This window comes from Mus musculus, chromosome 19 (genome assembly GCF_000001635.26).
Source record: "Mus musculus strain C57BL/6J chromosome 19, GRCm38.p6 C57BL/6J".
Classification (NCBI taxonomy): Eukaryota; Metazoa; Chordata; class Mammalia; order Rodentia; family Muridae; genus Mus; species Mus musculus.
In genome coordinates this window covers 8,158,941-8,175,578 of record NC_000085.6, presented here as the reverse complement: position 1 = coordinate 8,175,578, position 16,638 = coordinate 8,158,941, and the positions used below count along the sequence as shown (strand labels likewise).

At 39.2% G+C, this 16,638-nt stretch overlaps 1 protein-coding gene across 5 annotated transcripts in view; it reads left to right on the top strand.

The window, feature by feature from the left end:
* Positions 1-15,411, top strand: part of Slc22a29 (solute carrier family 22. member 29) — a 93,208-nt gene extending 77,797 nt beyond the window's left edge. The window contains exons 6-10 of one of the 5 annotated variants that reach the window (NM_001347426.1): positions 5,534-5,649; positions 6,210-6,424; positions 12,822-12,930; positions 13,948-14,077; positions 14,965-15,411. In NM_001347426.1, coding sequence (NP_001334355.1) covers positions 5,534-5,649; positions 6,210-6,424; positions 12,822-12,930; positions 13,948-14,029 — 522 coding nt within the window. In that variant the 3' untranslated portion in view covers positions 14,030-14,077; positions 14,965-15,411. Of the gene's footprint in view, positions 1-5,533; positions 5,650-6,209; positions 6,425-12,821; positions 12,931-13,873; positions 14,078-14,964 lie in introns of all 5 variants that reach the window. The other 4 variants (NM_172776.3, XM_006527061.1, XM_011247245.3 and 1 more) reach the window with 4 other exon arrangements.
* The last annotated feature ends 1,227 nt before the right edge of the window (positions 15,412-16,638 follow it).

Here is a 16,638-nt window from a genome sequence, read left to right as displayed (position 1 = left end):
ATAAGGAAAAGTAATTGTTGCTTCCTATTATTTTTGTTGTTAGAGTTGGCATTCTGTTCGTGTGGCTGTCTTCTTTTAGGTTTGTTGAAGGATTACTTTCTTGCTTTTTCTAGGGAGTAGTTTCCTTCCTTGTTTTTTTTTTTTTTTTTTTTTTTCTGTTATTATCCTTTGAAGGGCTGGATTTGTGGAAAAATAATGTGTGAATTTGTTTTTGTCGTGGAATACTTTGGTTTCTCCATCTATTGTAATTTAAAGTTTGCCTGGGTATAGTAGCCTGGGCTGGCATTTGTGTTCTCTTAGTGTCCATTTAATATCTGTCCATGATCTTCTGGCTTTCATAGTCTCTGGTGAAAAGTCTGGTGTAATTCTAATAGGCCTGTCTTTTTATGTTATTTGACCTTTTCCCCTTACTGCTTTTAATATTCTATCTTTATTTAGTGCATTTGTTGTTCTGATTATTGTGTGTTGGGAGGAATTTCTTTTCTGGTCCAGCCTATTTGGAGTTTTGTGGACTTCTGGTACGTTTATGCGCATCTCTTTCTTTGGGTTTGGGGAGTTTTCTTCTATAAATTTCTTGAAGATATTTGCTGGCCCTTTAAGTTGAAAATCTTCATTCTCTTCTACTCCTATTATTTGTAGGTTTGGTCTTCTCATTGTGTCCTGGATTTCCTGGATGTTTTGAGTTAGGATCTTTTTGCATTTTGCATTTTCCTTTATTATTGTGCCAATGTTCTCTACGGAATCTTCTGCACCTGAGATTCTCTCTTCCATCTCTTGTATTCTGTTGGTGATGTTTGCATCTATGGTTCCAGATTTCTTTCCTAGGGTTTCTATCTCCAGCGTTGCCTCACTTTGGGTTTTCTTTATTGTGTCTACTTCTCTTTTTATGTCTAGTATGGTTTTGTTCATTTCCATCACCTGTTTGGATGTATTTTCCTGTTTTTTTTTAAAGGCTTCTACCTGTTTGGTTGTGTTTTCCTGTTTTTCTGTAAGGACTTGTAACTCTTTAGCAGTGTTCTCCTGCATTTCTTTAAGTGAGTTATTAAAGTCCTTCTTGATATCTTCTACCATCATCATGAAATATGCTTTTAAATCCGGGTCTAGCTTTTCGGGTGTGTTGGGGTGCCTAGGACTGGGTGATGTGGAGTGCTGCGTTCTGATGATGGCTAGTGGTCTTGGTTTCTGTTAGTAAGATTCTTACATTTTCCTTTTGCCATCTGGTAATCTCTGGATTTAGTTGTTATAGTTGTCTCTCGTTAGTGCTTGTTCCTCTCCTGATTCTGTTAGCCTCTATCAGCAGACCTGGGAGACTAGATCTCTCCTGAGTTTCAGTGCTCAGAGCACTCTCTGCAAGCAAGGTCTCCGCTTGTAGGGAAGGTGCACAGATATCTGGCGTTCGGACCTGACTCCTGGCAGAAGATGAAGGCCTGAAACAGGTCCTTTCCCAGACTCTGTTAGCTTCCGTAGTCCATGCTCTCACCTGCACAGACTAGTCTCAGAGGGATCTGGGAACCAAGATGTCTATCCCAGGTGCTCCCCAAGGCCCTCCCGGGCGGGGTGGACACTTCCCCTCCTACAGGGAAGGTGCCCGGATGTCTGGAGCCTGACACGGGGTCTGCCTCAGAAGCTGTCCTCTAGGACCTTGGGGGTGTCCACTGACAACGCGCCCAAGGTGACCTGGTGCTGGCACCAACTGAAAGGGATTTGTGATCTTGGTTAGGCCGGGTTTTCTGCTTCCCTAATACTGCCTCAGGTCCTGTGCAATTGGATTGGGACAGAAGTTGTGTTAGACTCACCAGTGGTCCTGATATTGCATGGAGAGTCCTCTAGGGACCTTGGGGGTGTCTGTCAATACCATGTCCAAGGTGACCAGGTGCTGGTGCGACCAGAAGGGATTTGTCACCCTCCTGTATTTCCTTAAGGGATTTATTGGTTTCCTCTTTAAGGGCTTCTACCTGTTTAACTGTGTTCTCCTGTATTTTTTTTTAAGAGAATCATTTATGTCCTTCTCAACATCTATCATCTTTATGAGATGTGATTTTAAATCGGAATCTTTATTTTCCAGTGTGTTGGGGGTATCCAGGGCTTCCTGTGGTGGAAGAACTGGGTTCTAATGATGCTAAGTAGCCTTGATTTCTATTGCTTTTTATCTTGAGCTTGCCTTTCACCATCTAATTATCTCTGTGTTTAACTGGTATTATTGTCTCTAACTGTAGCTTGTCTCTCCTGTATGCCTACAAGCCTGTGATCTTAGGTGTGTCAGCACTCCTGGGAGACCAGCTTTCTCCAGATGGGATTTGAGTATGGAGAGCTGTGGCACAGGTTTATCTCTGGGCAGAGATGGAAACCAGAATTATCAGGCACATATTTCTTTAGGTTGGAAATTTTTTCTTGGCATTGTAGCTGGGTGACTTCTATTCCTATCATTGTTAGGTTTGGTTTTGTTGTTTCTGTTCTTACTTGTCCTTTAGTCATCTGTTTGTCACTTGTGTTGGCTGGATGTTCTTGTTGCCAGCAGGACTCCTCAGGGAGGCAGACAGAACCTGACAATGGATCTGAGGGAATAGAACCTTGCATCCCTCTACTGGCTATGCCAGGAATTGCTGGGAAAATGGTCTAATCTGGATGTCTTTGGGGTCCCTACAGTCCTCCTCAGGACTCCTCCGCAGGATGCTCCTGGAGGCCTGCAAGGCTCCTCAGGATGGCAGGATGAGCTGTGTTCCATGTGCCAGTGATCAAGGGACCATATATAACTCACCTCTGTTGGCTGTGCCTCAGGTGGACCCCACAGGATACCCCTTCTCTTTTATCCTTCCAAATCCTCCTATATACCTCCTAACCTCCTTTTAATATTCAAAACCTTTTTTGTTTGTTTTTGTTTTTTGTTTTTCAAGACATGGTATCTTTGTATAGCCCTGGCTGTCCTGGAACTCACTTTGTATAGACCTGGCTGGCCTTGAACTCAGAAATCTGCCTGCCTCTGCCTCCCAAGTGCTGGGATTAAAGGCGTCCACCACCACGCCCGGTTATTCAAGACCTTTTTAACCTTGCTTTTATATACATTCATGTTATGTGCATATGTTTATATTCCTAGATACATAAGTAAAATCTAATCAGTTTGTATGATTTCTGTGCTGAGCATTTGGTATCCTTTTCTCAGGGGAATATTATTTCTTCCTCTCTCAGCATTTCTTTCTTTCCTGTAATTCTTTCTTGGACAGTTTAGGTTTTGAGAACATTCCCTAGTCCAATTTAGCATGTTTGTTGTCTTGTCCAGTTTATTTTTTTGCAGTCAACATTGGAGAGACTTTCTTGGTGTTGCTTCTGACAGTTATAGATTTTGTACTTTTAAATGGCTGCCAGTTAAGGGACAAGGCCACCCACCTATCTCAAAATTTTTGACCCAGAATTGGTCCAGTCTTAAGGTAATGCAAGGACAAAAATGGAGCAAAGACTGAAGTAAAAGCCACCCAGAGACTGTCCCAACTTGGGATACAGCTCATGTGCAGACTCCAAACCCTGATACTATTGCTGATGCCAAGTTGTGCTTGCATACAGAACCCTGGCATGGTTGTCCTCTGAGTGCCTGCCTGAGACAGATATAGTTATTCACAGCCAACCATTGAACTGATCCTTCTCCCCTTGGAAGAATTGGGTGGGGGACTGAAGGAGCTGAAGGAGATTGCAACCCCCTAGAAAGAACAATAGTAGCAACTAAACTGATCCCTCAGAGCTCACAGGGATGAAGCCACAAACCACAGAGCATACTTGGGTTGGTCTATGGCCAATGCTATGTATGTAGCAGAGGACTGACTTGTCTGGCCTTTGTGGGAGAGGATGAGCTTAGTCCTTTAGAGTATTGATGCTCTATTAAAGGGGAAGGCTAGCTGCATGAAATAGGAGTGAGTGGGCGGAAGAGCACCTTTTAAGAGTTGAGGGGAGGAAAAATCGAGTGAATCTCTATTCTTCTCGATTCTAGATCATGGAGGGAAGGGGGCAGCATTTGAAATGTAAATAAATAAAATAATAAAAATAAATCTTAAGAAAACTATAAAGATTGTGTATCTGAACTGCATGCAGTTTTGTTGCCAAGATTAAATACTCATGAGACTATTCAGAAAAGAGTAAGGCTAGATCTTAGGACTATAAAATGGTGTGTTTGAATTTCAAGTTAACAATACTGTGAGCTCTGGTGGTTAATTTTGTTTTCAAACCTGAAAATTATCAAGACTCACTTGAGATATTACACTATAGCTACACATATAAGGGACTATTTAGCTTAGTGTAGATTATGAAAATTCTTGCATTATTATCTTGAGTGGTTTAACTGAAGTAAAAAGATCCTCCCTAAAGGAGGTGCAGTAGCTCTGAACTTGGGACTTGGATTATAGAAAACAGATGAATTTAGCTGAGCAAAAAAAAAAATCTATCACCTTCTGTGTACAACGAAAATACTGCCTAAATGCTGCATGACCTTGAAATTTTTGTTCTCAATTCATTCAGTTAATAAAATAAATTCAACCTCATATATGTTTTTATATCATAGTCAGTATATAGCTGCATTTCTCCATTAATCTCTATTGATAACACTGCTGGGATTTTCTATCCAGCATCTAAGAACTCCTCCAAATTACCCACCAGAGTACAACCAAATATCAAGAACAATACAGTCAGCTTTGTCTGAGCAACAACTCAGACAAATATATATCTTGTATATATTTTCTATGTTGGTTACTTTTACAATACCATGACTAAAATTCCTGGCAGAAACAGGGAAAAAGCCTCAGTGTGTGTCATGATTCAGGGTTTAATTATAGTGGACAGACCATGACAGCATTTTTGGAAGCAGGTATTGAGGGCAGAGGATTCTCACATCATCAAGCCAGCATTCATGACTGCACTTGAAGGCCAGATTATAAGTGACCTATTTGACAGGAAGACTCTACCACTAAAAGCTTATTGCCCTCCAAAATATCACCAGCATTCCAAAATGAAACTAGGAGATTCAGTCTACTTGTTTTCTGAACATCCTTAACTAAATTCTAGACATCATAAAGACAGTGATTTGTGTCTTCCTTTAAATGCCATGCTTTCTAAGGTAAAATAAAGAGCCCTGCAAAGAATTATTTTTCCTGAATCTATTTTCAGTCATTCAGAATCAGTGGAAGCCCAATATAAGTACCATTAGCATTGAAACTCAATGGTCTAAATAAAACTTGAATTTTATGTTAAATAACTCTTCAATTATTTTCCTTTCTAACCTTTATCTACAGCTCCAAGGACTCCTTTAATGTTCATTAAGCACCTATAATCCCTTCTTTAATACTCACTGTAGAAATCCCCTGAGTGTCTTTTTGTCTCCTGGACTTTCATTTCACTCTAATTTTTGGGTGTAAATTTATCTTTGATGTTTATATTTTCAGTATGTAGAACAATAATAATTATTGATCTGGTCTTCTACAAGTGTCCAGAATACCCCAGAGTTCTCATCATTTTGTGACAACTAAATAAAGTGTTGATTTTATTTTCAAAGATTGTGAGAACAAGTATGAAGGCAGAACTTGAGGCAGCAAAGACTAAACCTTCTCTAAGAGATTTGTTCCATACATCCATCCTACGTAAGCGGATATGTGTCCTGTCCTTTATAAGGTATGCTTACAATGTGCCTATTGAAATAGTGTACAGACAAATTTTCTCACTGACAGATTTGAGGTAGAATATGACAATTTCTGCTGCTAGAAGTAATCAAAGAGTTTTGAGTATATGGAACTTACTGTGCAGTGAGGAGTGTGTGCACGCAAACTTCCTGCCAGGCACATTACCATGGGCTGATGGTGAGAATGCCAATCACAGTATAAACTTGGATGTTGTTACTCCCCAGTTGCCTGGTTCCACTCAAATAAATATAAAAATTCTAATATAGTTTACATAAATACATTTAACTCAAGAACACATGTAGATATAAAGACAGAACCTTCAACCACAAACCTGCTAATATTTTCCAAAACTTTAAGAGTGATTATGTGCTTCCTCACCATACAATGATTTTTGGTGTCTATAAAATTATACCCTAGAACTAAAAATTCCAAAAAGCCAAGACGCCTTCATAGTCAAACTACTAGAACTTGATTTCTTGTCTAATAATATTAAGATCTGTTGAAAATCAATTCCAAACCTTGTGATACCCCATTTTTCTTTTCCCACCACAGACTTTTCTTTACAGTATCAATTATTGGCCTGGCAGTTCACCTCCAGCACCTGAGTTCTAATATTATCCTGTTGCAGTTTCTCATTAGTGCATTGGCCATACTAGTCAGTGTTATTGGACCTTTTGTACTTAATCACATTGGCCGTAGAATAACCTATCTGGTTCTCATGTCTCTGAGGGGAATCTTCATTATGATTGCTGTATTTGTACCTCAAGGTAAGGAAAGAGTTACAGGTAAGCAAAAAAAAAAAAAAAAAAAAGAAAGAAAGAAAGAAAGAAAGAAAGAAAAAGAAAAGAAAGGAAAAAGAAAAAGATAAAGAAAAAGAAAAAGAAAAAGAAAAAGAAAAAGAAAAAGAAAAAGAAAGTTCTGCTATCTCCCCAGGATTTATCATCCCTTATCTAGTATAGATCAGAGCACTAATCAAACAATTTCTGGTGGCCATGGTGGAAATTTAGGGCACGTGCTCTATTAAAGTACTGGATAACAAAAGAAGTCAAAATTCAGAAAAGAACATGTATTACAGTTAAAAGTGTCTAGAAGTGGTATCATTTATTCCCACTATAGATTATTCATTTTTGGTCATTATATTTTGTTATTCTAGCCACATATGTTTTAGGCCTTATAATTATCTCCAAGATTGCACAAATAAGTCTAACCAACTGTATGTGCTATGCCACTTGGGTTGCTAATCAAGAAAATCATTTTTAGTTGTGTTAGAATATAGCAAATGTGCAGAGAAGAACAAGTAGACTGAATACTAAAAATCTCAAGACTAAGTTATGTACATACAATTAATAAGTAGTGGTACCCATGTGCTCAACTAAGTTTACTAAAATGCAGTATTGTAATATATTTTTTAAAATCACATGATGTGATAACCCTTGAACTGTCAGTTTTTCTCTCTCTTTGTCTCATTCACTGTTCTATTTCTGTGAAGAAACACCATGATTAATGGAAAGTCTCATAAAATAAAGCACTTAAAAGAGGTTTGCTTAATATTTCAGTGATCTAGTTCACTATTTTCACAAGGAAAATGGCCACAGGAAAGCAGGGATCTGGTAAAGCAATTAATATTTAAAACCTGATTCATAGTCCAAGAGAGAGACTGGCCTGGGATGGGCTTTTGACACTTCAAATTACAACCTACAGCCAGGCAGTGGTGGGACACACCTTTAATCCCAGCACTTGGGAGGCAGAGGCAGGCGGATTTCTGAGTTCGAAGCCAGCCTGGTCTACAGAGTGAATTCCTGGATAGCCAGGGCTACACAGAGAAACTCTGTCTCAGAAAACCAATAAATAAATTAATTAATAATAAATAATCCAACCTACAATATAATTCCTACAACAAACCTACCTGTCATTCAATACTTTTCCAGTAGTCACACTGGCCCTGGTGACTAAGCATTCAAAATTATGGATCTTTGAGGGGCCATTATTATTATTATTATTTTAAATATTATTTAATCTTTTATTTACACTCCAGATTTTATTGCGTTTCCAGTCCACAGAAATGTTCCCCATTCCATACCCCTTCCTTACCCCCTGTCTCCATGAGGGTGTCCTCCCTTCTCACCCTCAACCCGCAAGACCTCTAAACTGCTTGGGGCTTCCAGTCTCTTGAGGGTTAGGTGCATCGTCTCTGACTGAACACAGACCCGGCAGTCCTCTGCTGTATATCTGTTGGGGCATCATATTACCTGGTTCATGCTGCCTGCTTGGTGGTCCAGTGTCTGAGAGTGTCAGGGGTCCAGGTTAATTGAAACTGCTGGTCTTCCTATAGTGTTGCCCTCCTCCTTAGCTTTTTCCAAGCTTTTCTCTAACTCATCCTCAGGAATCAAAAGTTTCTGTCCATTGGTTGGGTGCAAATATCTGCATCTGACTCTTTTAGCTGCTTGTTGGGTCTTTCAGAGGGCAGTCATGATAGGTTCCTTTTTGTGAGTACTCCATAGCCTCAGTAATAGTGTCAGGCCTTGGAGCCTCCCCTTGAGCTGGTTCCTACTTTAGACCTGTTGCTGGACCTCCTTTTCCTCAGGCTCCTCTCCTTTTCCATTCCTGCAGTTCTTTCAGACAGGAACAATTATGGGTCAGAGTTTTGACTGTGGGATGGTAACCCCATCCCTCACTTGATGCCCTGTCTTTCTGCTGAATGTGGGCTCTACAAGTTCCCTCTCCCGACTGTAGGGCATTTCATCTTCAGGTGCCTCCCTTTGAGTCTGAGAGTCTCTCACCTTCCATGTCTCTGGTGTATTCTGGAGGGTCCCCCTAACCTCCTACCTCCTGAGGTTGCCTGTTTCCTTTATTTCTGCTGGCCCTCAGGATTTCAGTCCTTTTCCCCCAACCAATACCAGATCACGTACCCCTTCCTCCCTTCTCCTTTCCTGCCCAGGTCCTTTCTTCTCTCCCCACTTGTGATTCCTTTCTTCTCCGCCCCCCCCAAAGTGGAATTGAGGTGTCCTCATATGGGAAAGGGGACACTCTTATTCAATCTACCACTTCCAATCTCTGAGCCTCATAGGCATTCAGTCAAACTTCAAAAGTCCCAACAGTCTATTGCTGTCTCCACACTGTTTAAAACTCCAAAGTTTAAGTATCTTCTGAGAGTCACATCAATCACTTAACTCTAAGCTTTTATAAATTTAAAATAAATAGCAGATCATATCCAACATACCAAGGCTCAGGTTATTCATTAATCTTCCAAAAGTGAAGAAATAGAGAACAATGAGGCGCTACTGTCCCAGTGCAAATAAAAACGTGCAGGGCAATCTCCAAACACTCCATTTTCATGTCTGATGCCAAATGCCCTTTTGATTCCAAACTCCTTTCATCCTTGTTTGCTATAACCTATTTCTATGTCTTGGGTTGGTTCCACTCCTGCTCTGCAGCTCCCCTTAGCATGTATGACTCTAACACCTTGAATTCTCAAATGAAAGCCAGCGTTCACTTTCACTTCAGACTATGGTCTCTTTTGGTCTCCATCAGGGAACTGCCTGACACATGCTTGCAATCAGATGATTTCTTCAGTCATGGAGGTATATTTCACCAACCCATTTTAACACCCTTGACTTTCAGTCTAGATGCAATTGGCTAAGCCTATCAAGTTTGGCCATTTGATGGTGATGGAACTTGGCCCCCTTATTCAATTATATCTGCACCAGCTTTCTTTTCATCATGATATCCATTACAACTTAAGATTTTCTTTAAATTGAAATCTGGAAGCATAGCTAGTTTAGCTATTATCCTGAGGTTATCAATCCATTTATTCTACTAAGCATTAGACTGTTCTTTAATTTTTTTAACTCCTTAAGAACCAGGCTTAGCTCTATCATAGGTACTGGCAGTCATTTTCTTCTCAAACTACACATTTTACATTGTTTTATTTCTCTGTTCTTTCCTTTTCATGTAGATCTATATAATAGTGACCATGAATAACCAAGTAACACAATCAATATTAGGCTGTCTTGTAATCTGTCAGAGTTAATTAATAGTTAGTTAACTATTTAGTTTTAAGCACGCTTTTTCAGAACAGGGACCAAAAGCAGCAACATTCTTTGTTTCCAAATCACAAGAATGGTCTCTAGCCAGTTACTAGAAAATTTCCCCTTTGAATCCTATTGAGCTTGACCTCTGCCATTTAAATAAGCCTTAGTAAAGTCATCCATTCTTCAACTACTATGTCCCACTAAGCCTAACTTAAATCATCCAACCAATTTTGTAGTCCAAGTCTCAATGTTTTCAGTATTGTTTTAATAAATAGTGTGGTCAAGCCTGTCACAAATATAGTCAACCAAGTCCCTTGTACCAGTATATGTTTTAGCGACTGGTCTATTTTTGTGAAGTAATATCATGACCAACCAAGGCAGCTCTTATGAGAGAAAGCATTTAATTGGGGGCTTGCTTGAAGTTGCAGAGGTTTAGTCCAATATCATGGCAGTAAGCATAGTGGCAGGGAGCATGGAAGGAGGCAAGTGTGGTACAGAGAGACAGGGAAAAGCTTCATCCTAATCCAAGGCTGAGGGATATTGGGCCTGGCATGGGCTTCTGACATAATTCCCACCCCCCAGTGACACACCTCAATGACAAAAGCCACATCGTATAATGTTTTGAATCATTCCAAAAAGTTTTGCACCCTGGTACTAAGTATTCCAATAAATGAGTTTATGGGGGGCATTCTTCTTCAAACAACCGTACCACTCAGCACATTCTAGTGTTTGAAGTTTTCATGAGACTGTTTTTTTCTAAATTAGATATTTTATTTATTTACAGTTCAAGTGTTACCCCCTTTCCTGGATTCCTCTCCAGAAACTCCCTACCCCATCCTCTCTCCCCCTGCTTCTATGAAGGTGCTCACCCACCCACCCAGCCTGGCATTCCCTTACATTGGGTCATTGAGCCTTCCCAGGACCAAGGGCCTTTCCTCCCATTGATGTCCAACAAGGCCATCCTCTGCTACACAGGCAGCTGGAAACATTAGATCCTCCATGTGTACCCTTTGGTTGGTGGTTTAGTTCCGGGGAACTCTGGGGGCTCTGGTTGGTTGATATTGTTGTTTTTCCTATGGGTTTCAACCCCCTTCAGCTCCTTCAGTCTTTTCTAAAACTCCTCCATTGGGGACCCCATGATCCATGGCATGGTTAGCTGCAAGCATCTGCCTCTGTATTTGCCAGGCTCTGAAAGAACCTCTCAGGAGACAGCTATATCAGGCTCCTATCAGTAAGCACTTCTTGGAATCTGCAATAGTGTCTAGGTTCGGTGTCTGTATATGGGATGAACCTCCAGGTGGGCCATCTCTGGATGGCCTTTCCTTCAGTCTCTGCTTCACACTTTGTCTCCATATTTCCTCTTATGAGCATTTTGTTTCCTCTTCTAAGAAGGCCTGAAGCCTCAACACTTTGGTCTTCCTTCTTATTGAACTTCACATGGTCTGTGAATTGTATCTTGGGTATTTGGAACTTCTGGGCTAATATCCAATTATCAATAGTGCATGCCATGTGTGTTCTTTTGTGATTGAGTTATCTCACTCAAGATGATGTTTCCTGTTTGATCCATTGGTGTAAGAATTTTATGAATTTATTGTTTTTAATAACTGAGTAGTAATCCATTGTGTAAATTTACCACATTTTTTTTTATAAGTTACTCTGTTGAAGAACATCCAGATAGTTTCCAGCTTCAGGCTGCTGTAAATAAGGATGCTATGAACATGGTGGAGAATGTGTCCTTGCTATATTTTGGAGTATCTTTTGGATATGTGCCCACAAGTGGTATTGCTGATCCTCAGGTAGTACTAAGTCCAGTATTCTGAGGAACCTCCAGACTAATTTCCAGAGTGGTTGTACCAGCTTGCAGTAGAACCAACAATGGAGGAGTGTTCCTCTTTCTCTACATCCTCACCAGCATCTGCTGTCATCTGTGTTTTTGATCTGCCATTCTGACTGGTGTGAGGTGGAATCTCAGGATTGTTTTGATTTGCATTTCCCTGATGACTAAGGATGTTGAACATTTCTTTAGGAGCTTCTCAGCCATTTGTTATTCCTTAGTTGAGAATGCTTTGTTTAGCTCTGTATCCCATTTTAATAGGGTTATTTGGTTCTCTCGAGTCTACCTTCTTGAGTTCTTTGTATATATTGAATATTAGCCCTTTATCAGATGTAGGATTGGTAGATTCTTGGGACTTTTGTTTTCAACTAGGTATTTCCTTTATTTACATTTCAAATGTTATTTCCTTCCTGGTTTCCCCTTTGAAAATCCCCTATCCCCTCCCAGTACCCCCCTCCCCCTCCCCGCTCACTAACCCACCCTCTCTTGCTTCTTGGCTCTGTCATTCACCTACACTGGGGCATAGAGCCTTCACAGGACCAAGGGCCTCTCCTCCCATTGATGACTGACTAGGCCATCCTCTGCTACATATGCAGCTGGAGCAATGAGTCCCACCATGTGACTCTTTGGCTGGTGGTTTAGTCCCTGGGAGCTCTGGGGGTACTGGTTAGTTCATATTGTATTTTCTCCTATGGGGCTGCAAACTCCATCCGCTCCTTGGGTCCTTTCTCTAGCTCTTTCATCATGAGACTTCTAAAATGAAGTTGGAAAATAGTTCTAAGAAACTTTCTTTGAAAGGTATCCAGAGTCTGATATTGTCCGAGAAGAAATACTTATTCTTTTTTCTTGAGGAATATGCCACCCCAGCAGTATTGGCCTCCAGGTTTATATGACACCCTTTTATTTTATTCCATATTTAGCATGGATTTCAATGTCCTATGATTCTTTAAGAGTTTATATTCTTTCCTGATTCACCCCATGACAGTCTTATATTGTGCATGAAAGACCATTGAGACTCTAGAGAGGAAATATGAAAGTGGATTCCCCCTGGACTCACCACTCTCTGAAATGTGAGGGAATGAACACAATTGTTTAAAAGCTTTGATTCTCCACAAATCATCATGAATAAATTAGTCACTTTTCTCAACATACTAGCCATTCTTTTCTCTGTGCTGGTTTTCCTCTCTGTTTTATATATGCAAACACCTCTGAGGATGGTATAATCATTTGGGAATTGAGAACTATAAATTACTACAGCCACGCTGAACTAACCACTGCCCTTGGTCTTCCTTTCTCTAGAAATGCAGACCCTGCGTATTATTATGGCCACATTGGCAGGAGGAATTTCTTCTCTATGTGTGGGTGTTAGTCATCTTCATACAAATGAGCTACTCCCAACCACACTAAGGTACAAGTTTCAATTCAGTCACAGAATAGACTTCTCTGCTCATTCTATATAACTAACGGAAGAAAAAATAAAGACTGGAAACCCGTCTAACCCATTACTTGTAAAGAAAATATTTATAACTTTTGTATCCTGGAATTTCACTTTATTTTGGGATAATTAAGTCTACTAAAGCACTACTACTTAGCATCTTATGTAAATATGTGGAATAAATAAATAGGTGTGTTTTATAAGCAACAGCATACTCTAAATTTCTTTACATTTATTATATTTATTTAAGGCAATTTCATACAGGTACAGAATATACTGTTATCATATTTATTTTCATTATTCTTTCTGATCATCTTATTATTTCTACTTAATTAATTCTTCTTTGTAATTGAATGCTCTCATACCCAAACTTTTAAATTACCATGCAACACAATTAGTTGCTTTGTAACATTATCACAGAGATGTTCTTTCTTTTGATTCAACTTTGCCAGTCTCTGATCCACACTTCTGCTGGTCCACTTCTAATGCTCAGTAAAACCTTTTATTTTCATGTCATGTTTATACTTAAACTCTTATTCATCTTGAGATGGGTTCTACCTCTTTTAATAGCTCCTTCCCAGTTTTAGAGCCTATATCCATAGCTCATATGTGTACACACACAATGCTAAAATATAAAATTTACATAAAATATAAATTATATAGCGTTGCTATTTGTTTCATTGTGTTGAATAAGAGTTTAAGTGTGTCTTCTTCATTTGAATCTGACAAAAAAATTACAAAATGAAACAAATTTGAGAAGGACGAGTAACTTTCCAAGATCCTTAAACTTAATTACACTGATTTCTGACAAGTCACAGGTTTTTAGATTTTTAAAAGTATCTGTATGACCCTAAGTCACAAGTTTCAAGTGTGTATTTTTACCAGATTTTTCTGTGCATTGTATTTTTGCTCCAAGGGCAACAGCTCTAGGAGTCATTGGATTCTTTGGTAATAGTGGATTATTCCTATCCCCCCTGTTTATGCTGGTAGCGACATACTATGCCAACTTGCCCTGGATCTTCTATGGAGGCTTCTCCATCTTCAATGCGTTTACTGTGTTTCTCCTTCCTGAAACCAAGAATCAGCCTCTTCCTGACTCCACCCATGATGTAGGAAATGAGTGAGTAAAACTTCTCAGTGCCCCTTAGGGGAATTGTTTGCTAATGTGCTGTGCTGAGGGAGGCAAAGCAACATTGAAGGACAGGATCAATTGTGTTAATTTAATAGTAGTTACTACCTTTGATTGGAACGTGTATCTCCTAAATATGTATAAACTAAAATAATTTGGAGTTATTTTAATTGTGGTCAGTATTTTGAATGAGGACAATTTTTTAATCAATTTGTCCTGTAGATTCAGAAGTCCCTAGAGGCTCTCTAGGTCACAAAGTCTACCTATGTTCAAGCTGTGCCAGCACAAATTTACTGGTTTTATTGGCTGGTAATATATATATATATATATATCAGACCCAGTTACCTTTCAACTCAGTGAATGCTGACAAACTCTATAGAAGTAATAGTCTGTATATTTGAGTATGCAATGTTCATGAAATAATTTAGGATAAATAAAAAACATACAAGACTAAAGAACCTGCCATAGATGACTATGCATCTAAGTGCTGCATGCTTCTATTCTCTATGACATTACAATCACCTTGGTTTCTCTAGAAATGAAAAGTTCAGGTAGAGAATAATGTGTAAGTCAATTAATGGATCTTAGCAAGGAAATAATGGAGTATTTTTAAAAACATTTTTTGTATTTCAAATGCTTTCTTACAAAACACATTTGGTAATCCCCTAATGACCAACATAGAAAGTACTAAATCGCACTCACAAATTACCAGAGAATTTATTTTACAATATTTACCAAAATCCTCCAGAAGTAGTCATTGTTACAAAGGTGATGAGTGTAAATAGATTATTCTGAGATGAACCTAGGGACAAACGCATTTTCTCCAGGTTTTACTGATTTTGTTTTCATGCTTATGTTTTTTGTTATTTATGTTCTAGTTGGAAAGAATCAAGAAAAGGAAAGAGGGAGGATCCCATCATTAAAGTCACAAGGTTGTAAGGAACTCTTGGAATTGTCATCTGATCAAAGAATAAGAGAAGAAAATGGTATTCAGAACATGGTGACGATTTTCCCAGGATCATTACTCAGAAGTATTCACTGATATTATCAAAAGTATTAATAACTCAAGATAAAATAGAAAACTGATCACATAGGAATTGCTGCAATCGATTACTATATGTTAAATACCTATGAGTAATCACGTAGGAGATTTGAAGAATTGGAAAGAACATTAAAAGATTTGAAAAGTACATTGAAAAAATCATACTTGACTATTTTTGCAATCATGTACATCTGTTTTGTTTTGGGATGGTATATCTATTCTATTTTTCCACTTCTGTGATATAATACCTGAGGAAATAAAAAGAAGTTATCCTTTTTCCACCAAATCCACATCACTAGCTTCAATTTATGGTTACTAGGACACACTTCAGCTCTAGTGTTAAACAGTAGTATGGTAGGAGGAGAATGGTTATTTCACACTGACAAGGAAGGTAAAGAGGTGGGAGGGAAAAAGAAAGAGGGAGGTTAGGAGGAAGAGAGAGGGAGGGAGAGAGGATGCAGGGAGAGAGAGAGGAAGGAAGAGGGAGAGATTGAAAGAGAGAAAACACACAGGAGAAGGAAGAAAAAGAAGGAAAGGGGCAACATTGGAGAAAAGTAACTGGATATGGCCACGAACAAAGTAGAATCCTGAAAGCAATGCTTCCCCAAATGGTTGCATCAAAGTAATGCTCCAACCTGCCCCTGCTCAATTTTCTGTTTCCTTGTAATAACAACAAATGGAGGGGACCAGTTCTTCAGTAGAGGAAACTTTTAGAGTCACTTAAATCCAGGTTATAAAAAGAAGATTGACTACATTTTATTATTTTTTGGTACTTTTCTCAATTTTTTTATTTAAACAATTTTCTATTAGATATTTTCTTCATTTACAATATAAATGCTATCCCAAAAGTCCCTTATATCCTCCCCCCACCCTGCTGTCAAACCCACCCACTTCTGCTTTCTGGTCCTGGTATTCACCTGTATTGGGGCATATAATCTTTGTAAGACCAAGGGCCTCTCCTCCCAATGATGGCTGATTATGCCATCTTCTGCTACATATGCAGCTAGAGACACAAGCTCAGGGGGTACTGGTTAGTTCATATTGCTGTTCCTCCTATAGGGTTACAGACCCCTTCAGCTCCTTGAGTACTTTCTCTAGCTCCTACAATATGGGCCATGTGTTCCATCCAATAGATGACTCTGAGCATCCACTTCTGTATTTGCCAGGCCCTGTCATAGCCTCACAAGAGTCAGCTATATCAGGGTCCTGGATAGACTACATTTTAATAACTGCTGTTCAGCACTATGGAGAACAGTGCAAAGATTGCATAGGTCTAAAAAAAAAGAATATGCATAATGAAGATCCAGGACAAAGCAAAGGATAGGTGATAAATGGCTTACAAAGTAGGACAATTATATTAACAGTACCAAGCCAATACACTGACAGCAGTGATACATTCCTTTAATCTGTTCATTTGTTTGTATAACCTGGATTGCTGATACAAGCCAGGCATAGAGAAAGAGTGCACTGTGAGTGGGTGAGGAAGAAACTGCTTAGTGCAAGGGGATAG